Source organism: Ctenopharyngodon idella, chromosome 16, assembly GCF_019924925.1.
Source record: "Ctenopharyngodon idella isolate HZGC_01 chromosome 16, HZGC01, whole genome shotgun sequence".
In the NCBI taxonomy this organism is placed as follows: Eukaryota; Metazoa; Chordata; class Actinopteri; order Cypriniformes; family Xenocyprididae; genus Ctenopharyngodon; species Ctenopharyngodon idella.
This window is the reverse complement of record NC_067235.1, coordinates 16,803,672-16,822,277: the sequence shown is the minus strand read 5'-3', so window position 1 is coordinate 16,822,277 and position 18,606 is coordinate 16,803,672. Positions and strand designations below refer to the sequence as shown.

Here is an 18,606-nt window from a genome sequence, read left to right as displayed (position 1 = left end):
TGATAAGACCTTCCATGCCTTGTGAAGTTACTTGCTTGGTTTTACATTTTAAAAACTTTAATGTTTTAAATTCAAAATGCCTTACACTACCATCTATCTTCAATCTGTCATTATTCTAATTGATTTGGTTATTCAAAATATATCTGTGAACATTGAAAATAACTGCTGGTGGTAAAAATCAAAATGGTTTATCCCGTGGGGCTCATGTTCTGGCTTAACCAAGAGAAACTGTTAGATTCTAGAGCAAATCACAAACTCAGGTGTAGTCAGTGGTGGCTGGTCTAACACAATTTTATTTCTTTGTACTTGGTAAATCATATGTTCATATCATATGGTTTATTCAAAATCATATGAATAAACCATATGTTCCAGTCTACAACCAACAGCTAGGTCTTCATTAGAAAGCTCAATTACAGCATGGGTGTTTACACCATAAACATCTGCCTATCATAAAGAGCATCACAGTTGCTACAAGTGGCAAACATTGTCAACAACTGATTCACTGTTAACCAGTGTTCAACTTTTTAGACAGCTAAATACTCTGTTTAAAGTAACAGCACAAATGGGTTCATCCTTTAGTCTGAGAAGGTGTTTTCTTTTTCCCAGCCATGACAATTCATTTTCACCCAAACCAAATTCTGAACCAGACCAACATTATTCAGAAATCAGAACCCATGTTTGTCCCTCTGCTACACTATAAGGCTTTTCTAACTGGGAATCCTTTCACCTGTACTTTGCTAATAAATACCTAATTAACAAAATGTATTAGTCTATTAACAAAACAAGAGAAAGTGTTATAATCCGAATGAGGCAAAATATACTATCTTAATAATAATAATAATAATGGTCAGAAAGTATTGTTATATTTTGAAGACAAGAGATTTTTTCTCCTATACTGATAAAAGCCAATAAAAAGTTTCCGCCTGATTAGGTCATAAGTGGATAATGTTTCGTATAAATTTTGTAGAGAATTTGCCTGAACAGTTGGCTAAAATGAAGTCACTATGATTTTCATTTCCCTCTAATGAAAAGCATCATAGCAAAAAGGAGAATTTGCTCACGATGACTGTTTAAGAAAAGAGATCTCTGGACGAGACATCTGCACTCTCACTTTGTTTTAGATGCTGATCCACAGTGTGGTATTCTGGATGTCTATACTTATCTTCTTAACCAGATCAAGCTGATTAACCAGAATTTTTTACAACTTGGCTCTACTTGATTAGTACCATGAACCAGTTTAGACCATTCACGCTGGACTAACCTTTCAGCTGGATTATTTCACTGTCAATTTTACTTAGTCTACAAAATGTAACTGGAGTTATCCAACCCTACTCTTTTCATAGCTGCCATGACTCATGATCAGATAATTTCTGCACATGAGTAGCAAAGAATTGTGGCTGAAGTCTCTTTGGCTACAGGTTCCCAGCAGTGTTAAAGATTTACTGTAACCTTGGTAACAGAGTCACAAATATGTAAACAAATTGGTGTGGTAAACAGCATTGGCAGACACAGTCACACCCATTTATTAGAAATAGAATGTATTAAAAAAAAAAAAAAGCAGCAGGAGGGAATCACCTCAAGTTGAAGGAGGAAATGCCTGAAGGCATGTAGAAGTGCACTGAGAGAGAGAGAAAAAAAGTCCATATAGATGGGTGTTGGGTCTTAGGTTGGGCCATTGGTGAACCACATGACTGAGGATTAATGTTCAACTGGCTATGTAAACATGCAGACAGTAATGCCAACTTGGACAGCAAAAGTGTGATAAAATAATAAAAAGCAGTTGATAAAATAAGAAGCCTGTTTAAAATGAAGACCACAATGAATTTCAGGCAATTTCAGGTCACAAATCATGTCACACTCCAGCAAGGAGGACATAGCCAATGTTGGGGTCGTTACTCAAAAAAGATTATTTCTTAAAAGTTATTATTTCTCCACTACTGGCTCATTTATCAAACGGGTGCTTTCTCTTCGTCCTTCGCAAATTAAGCTACAGTAGGTAGTTCGGTAGAGAGACGTTTAATAAATTAGTGTTTGCGATTGACAACGCGACTGACAATGTTGTGATAAGTAGGCTATAACTTTGTAACTCGTTACCCCCAACACTGGACATAGCAGACGTATGTAGCCAAGTACGAAGATGTCCGTGGCAGAGACTCAAGAAAAGAACTCGAGCGAAATGTCCCAAACATAATTGTGGACATCTGTAACCATCTAGGCTATATCACTCTTTAATATCGTTAACTTTAAATATTCACATGCATTACACTTTTTATGTTCATAATGGTGCTATACATTTGCAGTGATTACATTTCTATTTATTTTCTAGTTATCTGTATCTCTCTGCATTTGCTTGTTTGTACTTCTTTTTCTTATATGGTGTCTAACATCAGAAACTGCCACATCTAAAAGAAATTTGAGATAGTCAATAAAAAAAAAATCTGTTCTGATTCTGACTTTGATATTTGAATCAGTAAGTGTAAACAAAAGCGTGTTGTTTCACTGCAAACATTAGGCTACATTATCCTTAATTATCCTGTAATATGTGGTTAAAGTAAGAGACTCTGTGAGAGATACTGTTATCAAAGAATGTCATCAGACAGCTGCTGTAAACCATAGTCTCTCATGGTTCGCAAAGATTTCATTTCTGGATCTTAAGTGACATGGCCAATTTATGAACAGCTAGCTAGCAAGATAAGTTGAAAAGGGGAAACTGCACACCAAACAAATGCAGAGTTCAAGGTCCTTCAAGCAAAAAAAGGTTTTACTAAAGATTTACATGGAACAAAATATCAGAAGTGCAATAACAAAAATGTGACAGTGCACAAAATAAAAAGGGAACAAAAAACAAAAGCAATCGTTTCAGTTCATCTTGGACTATCTTCAGTGCGTAAGATTTTACAAATAGTTAACAGCATTTAAATCAAGGCACAGCTCAGAGATTAATTAGCTCATGATTAATTAGATCAGCTGGATAATTGATTGAGAATGCAGTTACATAAAAACATACCAATAAAATATTAACTCACATGGACACTGGACAGAAAAATATCATGTGACCTGTTAAACTGAGAACTGCAGACTCAAAAATGTTTTCTTATGGTAAGTAGTCTCTTTTGATTGGTCTGTGGTCTGCATTACTTTGATGTCATATGCTGCATTCACGCCATGTCATTAATTACCATAGTCTTGAGATAAAAACACTATTCGTAGCTGTTCACATCCTTCAGACTGGCTCTGCGTCAGAATTCGTGTACTGTCTAAGAAGGTACTACATTTGAATTTGAATTTACTTAATGTACATTAAAAAGTATGCTCTATATAGTATAAATGAAATTCGTACATACTACATCCGCTATGTTGTTACTGTCACATGACCTAGCAGCGTCAGTTGCATCACTTCACTTTCATTAATAAATCCCTTCCTGTGGCCTCACTGGATAGTAAAATGTCCATCGAATGCGCACTTCAGAATCTCAGCGGAAGTAGTAGGTCATACCTGGACTTCTCGCCTACTTTTTTTCCCGAATACTATGTATTCGGACATGCTACTCTTTTGCCGTACTGTTTTTCATTTACAAGATAGTTAGGGAGGTATTCGATTTCAGACGTACTGTGGGAATTATGCTTTTCTATGGCAGCACTATCAACTCCTAAATGAATCTCTAGCGTTCATGTGGTTCAGAGATTAGGCTACTTTATGCCCCATCACTGACATGGTTTCTGTTGCCTCTAGGCCAGCATCAGAAAGTTTTTGTACAGTCGTGTTTCGAAAGCAGTGATTGGTGTACAGGATTTCACCAACTTCTGCTCACGTAGCCTATTTGAAGGCGTATTGGATCATTGAGGGCAAACATCATATACGACTACGTATTACGGAGAGCTTACGACCTACTAGATACGTTCTTCCTTAAGAACATTGTAGTTAACCTCTAGTGTGGACTTACGTTCCAATTTAAGAAACAACTTACAAAGAGCTGGTGCAACCCTAAGCAACCAGCAATGCAAAGTAACCAAGCTACACTGTAACAAACATAGCTGGCAATTGACAGCATAACTGCAGAAAGGTGTGAATAATATGCTACAAAAAACTAAAGTTAAATTGTTAACTTACCGTACACCTTTGGTGTAGTTTTGGATTGAGATGTTGTGAGATTGGAAAGCGGATTTTGTGAGCAGTGCAGTGGTGTAATGGCAATTTACAATAAAATCTTTCATTATAGATTTCGTTTCCAAACAAATCAAACATATGGGTGACCCCTTGAACTTGGTAAAAAGATAATCGCTTAACCATCATGTTTGGATGAAAACGATTTTTATTTTTTCATTTATTTTTGCTAATTTTAGTAAACTTTCACGTTAGCGTACAAATTCCTACGCTGTTATTAATACAGGGATCGGCTGGAAATAGCGACCTCTCTGATTGATTAAGTATTAACATTATAATCTGAACGCAATCTTTACATTGCTTGCTTTTCAAATGTCCAGCGGGCCATATTTAAAGACATGGCGGGCCGCCAGTTGCTCATCCCTGCTTTAGATCCACGCACATGACAGCCTGGTCTCGTTGCAACGTAGATCATTAACTTTCTGTAATTTTTGTCCATATTTTATTTATTGTTCAAAGTGCTAGATAAAGTAGATGTCATTTCATCACTTCATGCACACAACAAACAAGTTTTTGCATTTGACTGTTGTTGTATGTTGCCATGTTTTTTTTTAATGAGGAGAAGAGCGCTTTAGAAACTCATTTCCTGTGAAAACAAGTAGTGTGATTACTGTTCTTTTGAAATGACTGGCGCCAGTAATAGTTTGATGACATGAGGTGTTTATGTTAAAACTAGCGTGTGATTTCTGAAATTTGAGAAGTGGTAGTACTACTAGCATACTGCTTTGTAAAGATGTTTTTTTTGTGTGTGTATTTTCATAGACCTTCTCAAAACCACTGAGAAACAGAGGGTTTTGACAATATCAGGAAGTGAATATAATGTGGGGAGAGATAAGATAAGATGTACCCCCACATTCAATTTTCCTCTTGACCATAGATGCCACTAAATCTCATTTCAACACATTTATTGAGTGGTTGCTCTTGGTCTGATTATGTCAAATTAAAGAAATTACTACAGTCTAATAGTTTGCACTTTTGAATTATGAACTTAAGCTTGATAAAGCTGTTGTTATTTCATATTAAAGTCCTGCATGGTTCTGTTTTCCACCACATATCCTGCAGCTTATGTACAGTTATGAATAGATTTAAACCATCAGTTTACACAACAAGGGTTGCTGTTGGAAGTTTGTTTTGTGAATTAGGGCATTCTCTTTCATTCAGGGAAATGCGTCACCCGTGTCAGAGGGAAATTCAGAGGGAACTCAAGAAGTGTGTGCTGAGTTCCCAGGTTTAAGCATGCTATTGACCAAGCAAAATTATTTTTTTACATAAAATTTATATTTATGGAGATTTATAATAAATATTTCATTCTATTCAAGGCTCAACAATAAGTTTTGAGCCTTGTTGTTCTGATTTTTACATACTTCGAATGATTTTGCAATGCATTTTAAATGCAGGTGCAGGTGTGGGTCATCTTACTACTACATCTTCACTGTTTTCTCCCTTACTATATAGTAGTTGAATTTGCAAACAGACATAACAAACCTCTACAGAGCTGACTAGAAATCTCGTGTCGCATCAGAACTTGGATATCATGTGAAATATTGTTAAAAAAAAATTACGGTGCTGTCCCGTGTTTCCTTTCTCTTCCTAAGATTGTTGTGTAAGTCCAAATATAGGCCAAAACATACAGTTTTGTCACTTCCTCTATTGATCAAAACCAGTATGACTTTTTTCCATAGAACACAAAAGGAGATATATTCTTGGATTCAGAGTAAAATTGTAAAAATGGAGATCAGATCAATTCTTCTTTACGAAAACACCTTCTCAGTTCCAGTGTTGGCATGCAGCCTTTTGACTCTGTAGTGCAGCTCAGTCCTATATTTTGTTCATTTTGTGTTAAACAATTCATTGTGTATGTCCTTTTTCACTTGGATTCATGCTGTTCATCAATTCGGGTATCAAACTGACATTAGAAGCATCTGTTGTCTTGCATTGCACAGGAAAGAGACAGAATGATGGACAATTCCCATTAAATATTTTGTATGACATTAAATAGTAGGCTATGTCAGTGACTGCAAGAAACAATGGCTTGTCAGTGTGAATATTTTATGTCAAAAGAAAACCTTTGTTGGTCCCACTTTATATTAAGTGGCCTTAACTACTATGTACTTACATTTAAATTAATCATTTGATACATGTTGATAAAATGTTATTTAATAACGGTAGTATAAATAAGCATATTTCCAGTATGTCCCTCAGGCCTGCATTGTATCGTCAACTCACTCATCAGATTCCTCTGTAATTCTCGGCAAACTTCGACAGTCAGTTGAACCAACTCATTCGGTTCTTTTTGAGTCGGAGGTGCTACTTCGGCTGTGTGTCTTGCATCATCAACCCGGAACTAAAGTTTGATTCAGTTCAATTAGTGAACCGGCTCGACCAGTTACTTCCTGAGAACCGGCTTAAAAGAATGATTCGTTCAAGAATCAAACATCACTATGATGCACTGTGTGTTGTGACACATTCCTCTCATAACCATTATAACAATTTTGTGCGACCTGTGCCACAGTAGACTTTCTGTTGGCTCGGACCAGACTGGATAGTTTTATTGCCCTTGTGCACCAATGAGCCTTGGACGCCCAACACTGTGGTTTGTGGTTTGTCCCTCCTCAGACCACTGTTGGTAAATTCTCACCACTGCTGGCCGGGAGCAACCCACAAGCTTTGCTGTTTCAGAGTCGCCTTGCCATAACAATTCAGCCCTTGTCAGAGTCGCTCAGATCTTTATTCCTGCCCATTTCTCCTGCATCCAACATGTTGATTACGAGAAGTGATCGTCTGCTTAACATCTAATCTACCCAGACCTTAATATGTGGCCTTATTAGGAGATGATCAACAATATTCGCTTCACCTGTGACTGGTCATAATGTTTTGGCTCATCAGGGTACTTCATGTCATTTAGTCATCTGATTGAGGTCCACGATTGAGGTACATCTTTTGGTACACGATAAAAGCTTGTGCATCTTTCTGGACGTCAAAAGGTGCAATGACGTTGCTGCCTATGTGTGGATCAGATACTCTCAGATTTTATCAAAAATATCTTAATTTGTGTTCTGAAGATGAACGAAGGTCTTACGGGTGTGGAACGACACGAGGGTGAGTAATTAATGACAGAAATTTCATTTTTGGGTGAACTAACCCTTTAAGGTGTAGTTTTCCAAAACATATGTTATACTAAGCAAAATTACACTTAAGGTGCTTTAAGCAACTGGACACGGACATCCTTCTACTCCAGAAAACAAATGAAAGCATACAGAACTATGAAGGCATACTAGTTTTTTGTTAGTTGTATTATCTTTTGACAAAGTGGTCACTGCACACACGAGCATTATCCGACTCAGCACCTCCTGACCGCAGATGCAGGATTACAAGTCACTTTTTCCTGCATTTTTCAGTCAATTGCTTGCATTTTTCCACCTGATGAACAATAACTTTTGGTATACGATAAACACACACTGTTTGATCGATTAGAGCAACCATAAACAATGCGGAACATAGGCATTGCATAGTGCTTATCTAATCACTTCCTGCCCTCCATCTGGATTTTGCACCACCAGAGCTGGTAAAAATCACCAGTTCCAGTTTGATTAGCTAGCTGTTTCACAACATTTAAGACTCGTCACAGTTTCTGCTGGGAAAGAGTTGATCAGATGATCAGTCTGCTGGGAAACAGTTCTGTTTACATGTTACCAGCAGCAACAAAAGATCTTATTGTAAAAGTTTACTTTCTTGATTACTTTTTAGTGACATTCTCTAGTACTATTTTCTATCTAGTCTAGTCTAGTACTATTCTCATGACCACACATGTAGTCTTCTCGTGTATGAAAAAGATGTCATAGACCTTTAGTACTGAAACAGCTATTCTCCTCCTGCATGGTAATGCAGGTGACAAACATAACTGAATTGAGGGTGGGGGTGGGGCACATTTCTCAAAGGTTACAGCTGTAGGTTACCAAGAATCAAACACTTTTAGGAAGGAAGCATTTACTGCTGGTGCAGCCAATTACATTCTAGTAAGATCACCTCATGTGTCACCTTAGAGTTAAAATAACCTTGTGGCAGAGCACTGTCTGACAGTCTTGCATGCCAGAGAAAACAAATCATACCACTTTCAATTTTCTCCTCCTAGCTCTTTTCCAACAAGAAAAGACTCTGTAATACTCTGTCCATTTTGCTGAGTCATCCATCATTTCCATTTATTTCACATCCCTCATCACTACAGGCACTACATTACTTTGATTTGTGGCTTCTGAGAAGTGTCGCCTTGTCTCACACAGTGATAAATCTCAAGACATCTGATTCCTTTGATTTGTGTGGGTGGGTGGGTGTTGACTATTCCTTTTACCCTGAGAACTCAGTGCACTATTATTTTCTAGGTCTCTAGCCCAATCATGTTGTCATGTAAACTGTTTTTTGTTGTTGATTTTTCAAACCAAGCCACACAAAATGATCTATATCTTTATAGACTCAGCAAAAAAAAAAAAAAAAAAAAACCTTTTCATGATACTGCATTTTAAAGCTAATTTTGTACAAATCCAAATAAGCTTTATAGACCTTTATGGGAGGCAATGTTGTTTAAACAATGTTTTTCCATAAACAAACATTGCACATATACATTAGAAATTACCCAACCCTCAACCCAAATCAGACAGCTGATCGTCCTTGCAGTGCCAAAACATGTGTAATCATATGTCTCTCCAGAAGTGTTCAAGAACTTGCAAGTGCCTTGGTGGAAGAGTGGAGTAACATATCAACGGCAAATCTGGTTCAGTCCATAAGAGATGAGATGCACTGTAGGACTTAAAGCAGGTGCTGTCAACACCAGATATTTACTGCTATGTCAAAATGTTTTACTTCCACGTCAAATATCTAAAACCTTCAGTTTGGTGACAAAACACCTATTTGTCCAACAATAACAGCAATTGTCTTAAACTGTAAGTAATTCAGCTTATGGTTTTTTAAACCTAAAATCACCACTGAAATGCTACATTCATTTTTTTTACTGCTTGTAGATATTTAACGACAATGAGACAAGCAGTAAAAAGTGCAAGTGCTATTGGACTTTTTATCAGCACTCTTGTAAAGCAGCTCAAATTTGAGGACTGGAACTAACTGTTGTATATGTTGACATTACATATAACATCACACAAGCATGTACAAGTTTAAAAAAAAAACATCTAGAAATATTATGACTGACCAGACGGAGCTTAGCCCATAAGACAATAATATAATAAGATTCCTTCCTTCCACTCTGCTAAATAACAAAAATATTTTAAGCACAACATTGAAATAAGTTGAGAACATTATATGAGAAAATGCCAGCTGCACAATAAATTAATCAAGCACATTTAAATATACATTGCATTCAAAGCAAGAATTACAACCGCTCACTGATTATGGTTTCTATATGAGCAATATCACACGAGTAGCCGTGCAATATGGCTGTATATCAGCACGGCTGTGATTCGGCTGTAGGCACAAGGCCGCAGGTAATCACAGCGTGTTGATATACAGCCATATCGCACAGCTACTTGTGTGATATTGCGTTTATACAACAGTTCGACGGCACGAGTGTGTAAACAATAAAAAGTGTCTTTAAAACCCTTTTGTGCAGTACTATTTCCTTCCGCCACGGCTTCAAATCCAAGTTGACAGTTTGACCAAGCCTCCGTTACTAATTCTAAAACGTCACTTTAGAACTAGTAACGAAGGAATGTTGAATCCCTCCATTGAAACTCATTGAATTTTGTACAGTATTAGAGAAAGAGAGAGAGAGAGAGAGAGAGAGAGATCGCTTGAGCGAGTAGGCTACCTGTGTCTGATATACTGCATAACATTAATTCTTTATGTCGATGTCCATAATATTATATCCATTATAAAAGTCTGCTGAGGAAAGCGATCTTGTAGGCTATTTGTACTTTTTACAGCTATGGGAATTTTCCATAACATACAGCACTAAAACAACGTCCTTTGCAAAAGTACCTTTCAATTTAAAAGTCTCTTGCGACTCACTGACTCATTGGCGTATTAATGTAACTTTCACTCAATCCATATTACGCACTAATGGACATATTTATATAAAATTATATTTATTGAACAACAAATAAACACAATTGTAGAGTTCAGTCAAACGTAAATGCCCGTGACGGTTGTCAAGTGTGCCGTGGATAATTACCAAATGCCAAAAAATAAATAGAAATAAAATATATGCCACCTCGTATCTCTATATTTCCTAATTTTTGTTTTATTTTATTTAAAAAAGATAAAAAGATATAGGTAACCCTTTACGCCTGTATGTGGGTTTTACAAATATTTAACGAATGAAAAGGATCTTAAAAAGCTTGTGACAAAACCTAGTAACTCCATTGGATCCTCAAACTGTCAGTCAAACCTCATAAATCCGCCCCACCTCGTGAATGAAGTGCGCACGCAGTTTGGACATCTCGTCTGTGCAATGCAAAGGTAAATAAAGATCTGATGTTTGGGGAAAAAATTGTAAAGCGTTTACCTTGCTCAAAAAAACATTATGTCTATAAAGGGTAATGTTTTATGTATTTTAAGAGTCTTCGTCTGATATGTCCTATCTAGTTGTAGCCAATATGCTATATAAAGGATGTAAGTTAATTATTATCAAATTTAACATAGCACAATTCGACTTGCTCTGGAACAAGTAATAGATTAATACATAGGCGTAATTTGCGGGTGGGACATGTCCCCACCACTTTTTGCCAGGGTCGATACTGTCCCGACCACTTTTTGAAACATTTTGCGGCACGGATGCATCTAATACGAAAGAAACATCTCTAGTTGATTAGCAATTCGTTCGTTTGTGTTAAAAAATAGCCCCCACCCACTTTTTAAAACAAAGTTACGCCACTGGATTAATAAGACCATAGATTGCCCGTTTTATGTACTCAAAATGAATTATGTCTCATGTTTAACCACTGTAAGAGCCAGCGGCAAATCCCTGAAGCACTGGACGAGATGAAGCTGTTCTCGGCGCCTACACAAACACTGAACGTCCGCTGACGCCCTGGAGCTCACATCTCCGAAAACGTCTAAACAAATTGTAAAATAGGCTCTATGATTAAATATGAGTCCCATATTTCAGGTCTAAACAACTACATTCTCGTCTAAAAAACTATTAAAACTACAGTTCGTGGTACAAGTAGTATTCGTAAAAATTACGGTGGAATTGCTCGGCCGCCATGACAGTCACTTCAAGCGGAGTGATACAAACGGTGAAAAGGAGTGCTGTTATCACTAGAATATCGCACGGCTATCAGCCAATCAGATTCGAGAACCAGACAGAACTGTTGTATGAATAATAATATATTTTGATTTGGTCTTATGACCGGCTAGCACTTAAAGAGGAAGTCTGGCAGGCATTAGAACGTCACTCTCACACATCTTTTCTCTCTGTCTCTAGAGAGAGAATGAAAATAGCAATAGCCCCCGCAAAGGGCACTTTCTGCAGCTTTGCAACAGCAAAACCAAAGTTCCTCTTGACATGAACTGTAAAATGCCATCTACACTATTTAAAGTCCTTGACTAATTCCTTTCACACCGATCAAATCAGAGAAATATCAAGCAGTTCAAAACAGAGAAAATTCTTTGTTGTTGTCCTTTACAACAACATCCAAAAAGAGTGTTTTCAATTGGCATATAATATGTGTGATTATAAGATGTCCCTCCATTCTGTCATTAAAGGCAAATAGAAAAGAAAATTGCATATTATGCATATTAGCCAGTTGCAATTTTGCTACATTTCTAAAAAAATGTGGAAAAAATATTGTAAGATCTGATTTTATCATAAACCAATATATTATTTAATGACATTTTATGTTTTTACCCAAATAGGAGTTTATGGAACTAATAAATATACCTTGACATAATCTGCATAAAAAGGGCAATGCAGTTCTGTGTGCAATGCATTATGAAAACATCCTACAAGTTCATAGACATTGCAGAGGTTGTTGTTTTCTATAATCAAAAAATAATGTCATGCATTTAGTTTGCATTTGAATTGAGCTACATAACTTAACAAAAGACAGATATATGTACTTGTTAAAAACACACGGATGCGGCGTGAGTGGTGACACTGAGTAGTTGAATACACTCTTGTCAAGTGAAATAAAATGCACATTGTCTTACCATGCTAGTGTCCATGTTCAGATACGCACAATCCACAGTCCTCTTTATCCAAAAAGTATAGTAATCCACAGTTCAGAAAAAGTAAAACATAGTTGTTTGTCTTCCCTTTGCATATTTGCAGTTCTATACTGTGTTGTTATGCAATAAAGTTGCATAATCTGGCTGGAATGCATTCCACACTCAAGACGTAAACAACTGCAGAGCTCAAGCCCTGCCCTGAAAAAGAAAAGAAAGAAAATAGAAATCAATAAATACCGTTAACATACCATTAGCCATTGAAAGATGTTTTTAACACAAGCTATGAATATAGCTTTGCTAAGATGAAGGAAAACTGTAGCACCATTCACAAATGTATTTTCTGATTCATTCAGAGGCTTTAGCAAAAGGGAATTAGAATAACTATAGCACTATAAATACTGACAAAAGTTTACCTTTTAACAAAACGAGTATAACTATCACTACTGATCACCTTATTGGCTTTCACTCTTAAATAAAGGTGCGAGGAAGAATCATCGTCCCAGAAGGAAGCCTCTTCTAAAGATGAGCACTGCATATTTTTTATGTCTTCTTTATCAGACACACGTGATTCAAGCCTTGCAGTCTCTACTAATGTGTTGATGAGTTGAATCAGGTATGTTAGATGAGGGAGACATACAAGGCTGAAAAATTCTGCCTCCACAGGCAGCATACAGAGGTAGAAAGGCAACAAGGCACATCCAAATCCAATGCTCGTGTCACATCCTGTCTACTGATATACCTTCATATGATCGATTTTTGAAGGCACCTCACTGTCTATGATATCCCACAATCATGTGCGTGCAATTTTGTGATAGTTGAGCTAAAAAATAAATATGCCATCTGAAAGTTGCAGTTGGTGGTAAGATTTTGTGTAACGTAACCAACCTGTCCAATTTTGATGTTAAATTACTACTGTAGTAATTAAATGTTTGCTTAAGCTCTAAAATTTGCAAAGCTCTAGTTTGTTGTAGATCATTAAACCATTATGCTGCCACAGAAACCTGTCCGAAATCAGTTCCATGAGGTAGCTTTGTGCACAAATGCTGCTTGCAAAGTCATTGCCTAATGCCTAATATAGCAAGAACAGCCTTTCTCAAACCAAAGTGTGGGCTGAGAGACATTTCCTTTATTTTCTTCTTTTTTCTTCTTCTGCACAACAACCCCACTCAGCAGTTTAGATGGATGGATAAACCTCCATTATCCATTATTAAAAACAAAAACAAAAAACCCACCTAACTCTTCCCAAGATAGCTAGAAGATTGTGCATTGGGTTTAATGTACTCTAAGTAACACAGAATACAAAAAAGTCTCATTATTATCATACAAACCTAAACAGCACACAGCCTCACTCTCACCCAATCCTTGTTGTAAAAGGCAAAGGAAACCTAAGCTGAGCTGGGGAAGTCCACCAGATAAACTGAAAATACTGGTAAGAAAGAGAACACAAGACAGAAAAAGAATAAAGACCATGTCTAAAAAAAAAAAGAGCGTATTATGAAAACTAGGTCAAGGTCAAGATAGATATTTGTTCCTTATCACCTCTTAAATCACTTTTAACTAAACATTTAAAATCTGTTGCATCAGTGACTTGGACCGTGTCTCAAGTTCACACAAAACTATACTGTTGGCAATGGAAACAAAATGTATTCTCCATTTTGCAGACAAGTCTCCAATTAGTTTTCAAAGGTGACAAGTTTGACAGTTGTAATCTGCACTTGGCATTCGAGTGGCTAGACAAATTAACACTCTCTCACTCTCTAAACACACAATATGGGACTAATACAAAAGAAGTGAAAACTGCTATTAATAGACATGTCTGCAACCCACGAGTTACAAAACTCTGTGACAACATTTCCTCCATGCATTGAAACCTCTGCAACCAATTACAACTGCTATCTGGAAATGACTCATTGTTCTGAAGTTCCTTATTGCTTCCACTGTATTGTACAGTGGGTACGGAAAGTATTCAGACCCCCTTAAATTTGTCACTCTTTGTTATATTGCAGCCATTTGCTAAAATCATTTAAGTTCATTTTTTTTTCCTCATTAATGTACACACAGCACCCCATATTGACAGAAAAACACAGAATTGTTAACATTTTTGCAGATTTATTAAAAAAGAAAAACTGAAATATCACATGGTCCTAAGTATTCAGACCCTTTGCTCAGTATTTAGTAGAAGCACCCTTTTGATCTAATACAGCCATGAGTCTTTTTGGGAAAGATGCAACAAGTTTTTCACACCTAGATTTGGGGATCCTCTGCCATTCCTCCTTGCAGATCCTCTCCAGTTCTGTCAGGTTGGATGGTAAATGTTGGTGGACAGCCATTTTTAGGTCTCTCCAGAGATGCTCAATTGGGTTTAAGTCAGGGCTCTGGCTGGGCCATTCAAGAACAGTCACAGAGTTGTTGTGAAGCCACTCCTTCATTATTTTAGCTGTGTGCTTAGGGTCATTGTCTTGTTGGAAGGTAAACCTTTGGCCCAGTCTGAGGTCCTGAGCACTCTGGAGAAGATTTTTGTCCAGGATATCCCTGTACTTGGCCGCATTCATCTTTCCCTCGATTGCAACCAGTCGTCCTGTCCCTGCAGCTGAAAAACACCCCCACAGCATGATGCTGCCACCACCATGCTTCACTGTTGGGACTGTATTGGACAGGTGATGAGCAGTGCCTGGTTTTCTCCACACATCCCGCTTAGAATTAAGGCCAAAAAATCTTGGTCTCATCAGACCAGAGAATCTTATTTCTCACCATCTTGGAGTCCTTCCATGCGGGCTTTCATGTGTCTTGCACGTCCCGAGGTAAAACGGAAAAGCAAATGGAGAATAATTAGCATAGCTGCTGTTCATAACATTAAGCAAAGATAGTCATGTGCAATTGATCTGATATGAGATGGATTATGTGAATGCTTGGCTGAAGAGATGTGTCTTTAATCTAGATTTAAGCTGGGTGAGCGAGTCTGAGCCCCGAACATTATCAGGAAGGCTATTCCAGAGTTTAGGAGCCAAATGTGAAAACGCTCTCCCTCCTTTAGAGGACTTAGCTATCCTAGGTACAACCAGAAGTCCAGAGTTTTGTGATCTTAAAGAGCGTGAAGGATTGTAGGGCGATAAAAGATCGGTTAAGTACACAGGAGCTAAACCATTTAGAGCCTTATAGGTCATTAGCAGTACTTTATAATCGATACGGAACTTAATAGGTAACCAGTGAAGAGATGATAAAATTGGTGTTATATTTTCTTGACCTGGTAAGAACTCTAGCAGCTGCATTTTGTACCAATTGTAGCTTGTTTATTGAGGAAGCAGGGCAACCAGCTAGTAATGCATTACAGTAATCTAGTCTAGACGTCATGAAAGCATGAACTAACTTTTCTGCATCAGAAACAGATAACATATTCCGTATCTTAGCAATGTTTCTGAGGTGGAAGAAGGCTGTTTTTGTAACATATGAAATATGATTTTCAAAGGACAAGTTGCTGTCTAATATAACACCCAGGTCTTTAACTGTCGAGGATGGAGTAACAGTACATCCTTCTAAATGCAAATTGTAGTCTGAGAGATTCTGTGTACAGGTTTTTGGCCCAATAAGTAATACTTCAGTCTTATCTGAATTTAATAGAAGAAAATTACTAGTCATCCAATGTTTTACTTCTTTAACACACTCTGTCAGATTGGATAATTTAGAGTTTTCATCTGGTTGTGTTGAAATATATAACTGAGTATCATCGGCATAGCAGTGGAAACTAATTCCATGTCTTCTTATAATATTACCAAGTGGCAGCATGTATATTGAAAATAGCAGAGGGCCTAACACAGATCCTTGAGGCACTCCATAATTTACTATTGTTATCTTAGATTTTTCCCCGTTTAAATAAACAAAATTGTGACGGTCTGATAGATACGACCTAAACCATCGTAATGCCTGTCCCTGGATACCAATGTAATTCTGTAGTCGATCTAGGAGTATTTTATGATCTATAGTGTCGAACGCAGCACTGAGATCAAGTAACACTAGTATTGAGATACAGCCTTGGTCAGAAGCTAGAAGTAAGTCATTTGTAATTTTAACGAGCGCAGTTTCTGTGCTATGATGAGGCCTGAATCCTGACTGAATTTTTTCATAGATAGCATTTTTTTGCAGGAAGGAGCACAATTGGACCGACACCACTTTTTCTAATATTTTCGATATAAATGGAAGATTTGAAATGGGTCTGTAATTTGCCAATACATTTGGATCTAATTGTGGTTTCTTAATGAGAGGCTTAATAACTGCTAACTTGAACGGTCTTGGAACATGACCTAGAGATAAAGACGAGTTAATAATATTGAGAAGAGGCTCTTCTGCTACAGGTAACAATTCTTTCAGTAGTTTAGTGGGTATTGGATCTAATAAACATGTTGTTGGTTTAGACGCTGTGATAAGTTTATTTAGCTCTTCCTGTCCTATAATTGTTAAGCACTGCAACTGTTCTTGAGGGACGATAATTGAGGCTGAATCATAAAACTCTGTCAAGGGTTGTACATTTACAACCGTATTTCTGATGCTTTCGATTTTTTCAGTAAAGAAATTCATAAAGTCATCGCTACTAAACTGTAATGAAATGTTTTGTTCTGGTGATGTCTGTTTATTTGTTAATCTAGCCACTGTACTAAATAAGAACCTTGGATTGTTTTGGTTATTTTCTATGAGTTTGCGGAGATGCTCGGCCCTGGCTGCTTTTAGAGTCTTTCTATAACGGGACGAGCTGTCTTTCCACGCGATTCTAAAGACCTCTAAACGAGTTTGTCTCCATTTGCGTTCTAGATTACGAGTTTCTCTTTTGATAGCGTGAGTAATATTGTTGTACCATGGTACAGTATTTTTCTCTCTAACCTTTTTTTAATCTCATCGGTGCAACAGTATCTAATGTACTAGTGAAAGTGGTGCACATACTGCTAGTAATTTTCTCAAGATCATTTGTGTGTTTGGGTACAATGAGCAGGTGAGACAGATCAGGCAGTTTATTTGTGAATCTATCTTTAGTTGTCGGAAGAATTGTTCTACCTAGTCGATATCGTGGCGCAATTTGACAAATATCAGCAGTATGCAGTACGCATGTTACAAGGTAATGATCAGTGATATCATCACTTTGCGGTAGAATTTCTATATCAGTAGGATTGATTCCATGTGATATAATTAAATCTAGTGTATGATTAAGACGGTGAGTGGGTCCAGTGACGTTTTGTTTGACCCCAAACGAGTTTAGTAAATCTGTAAACGCAGCCCCTAACGCATCATTTGTATTATCTACATGAATATTAAAATCTCCAACAATCAGCGCTTTATCAACGTTGACCAATAGGTCTGAGAGAAAGTCTGCAAACTCTTTTAGGAAATCAACATAAGGCCCTGGAGGTCTATAAACAGTAGCCAAAGCAAGAGATAGTAGCGACTTTTTATTTATATCTGAGAGTGTAACGGTTAGCACGAGAATTTCAAATGAATTAAACCTGTAGTTTGTTTTCTGGGTAACGTTAAGAATCTCTCTATAGATTGTTGCAACACCACCGCCACGGCCAACCGGACGGCATTTATTTTTATAACAGTAGCCAGGTGGACAAGACTCATTAAGACCGAAATAATCATTTGGTTTAAGCCATGTTTCAGTAAGGCAAATTACATCAAGACTATTATCTGTGATCATTTCATTTATAATAACCGCCTTAGGTGTCAGCGATCTAATGTTTAGTAGCCCTAGCTTTAGAAATTGTTTTTGTTCGGTAATTTTGCGAATTTCTGGTTTGATCACGATCAGATTTTTTCTAGATCCTTTATTTTTATTGTTGAACCTCACTATTCGGGGAATAGACACAGTTTCTATAGACTGTATTACACTCACATTTCTATCAATTAAGTGGGTAGAACACAGACTGTGATTTGAGGTTTGACTTACTAGTCATACGGTGCGAAGCGTCTTGGAGATGTTCTCCGACAGAAGATCAGCTCCGATTCTGCTGGGGTGCAGGCCATCAGCACGGAAGAGCCTAGGTCGCTCCCAGAAAAGATTCCAATTATTTATAAAGAGCAGCTTCTGTTCAGTACACCAAGACATTAACCATTCATTTAAAGCAAATAATCTACTGGTACTTTTAATGAGGAAAAAAAATGAACTTAAATGATTTTAGCAAATGGCTGCAATATAACAAAGAGTGACAAATTTAAGGGGGTCTGAATACTTTCCGTACCCACTGTATATTGAAGTGGAGCTTTGTAAAATGGCGAGACGG

General features: G+C 37.2%; 1 protein-coding gene across 1 annotated transcript; it reads right to left on the bottom strand.

Moving 5' to 3' along the window:
• Positions 1 to 17,071: 17,071 nt before the first annotated feature.
• Positions 17,072 to 18,266, bottom strand: LOC127497046 (uncharacterized; the record flags this gene model as incomplete). Its single annotated transcript, XM_051865141.1, has 1 exon — positions 17,072 to 18,266. A coding segment is annotated over one exon (1,059 nt), but the record flags the coding sequence as incomplete, so codon positions are not given.
• Positions 18,267 to 18,606: the final 340 nt, after the last annotated feature.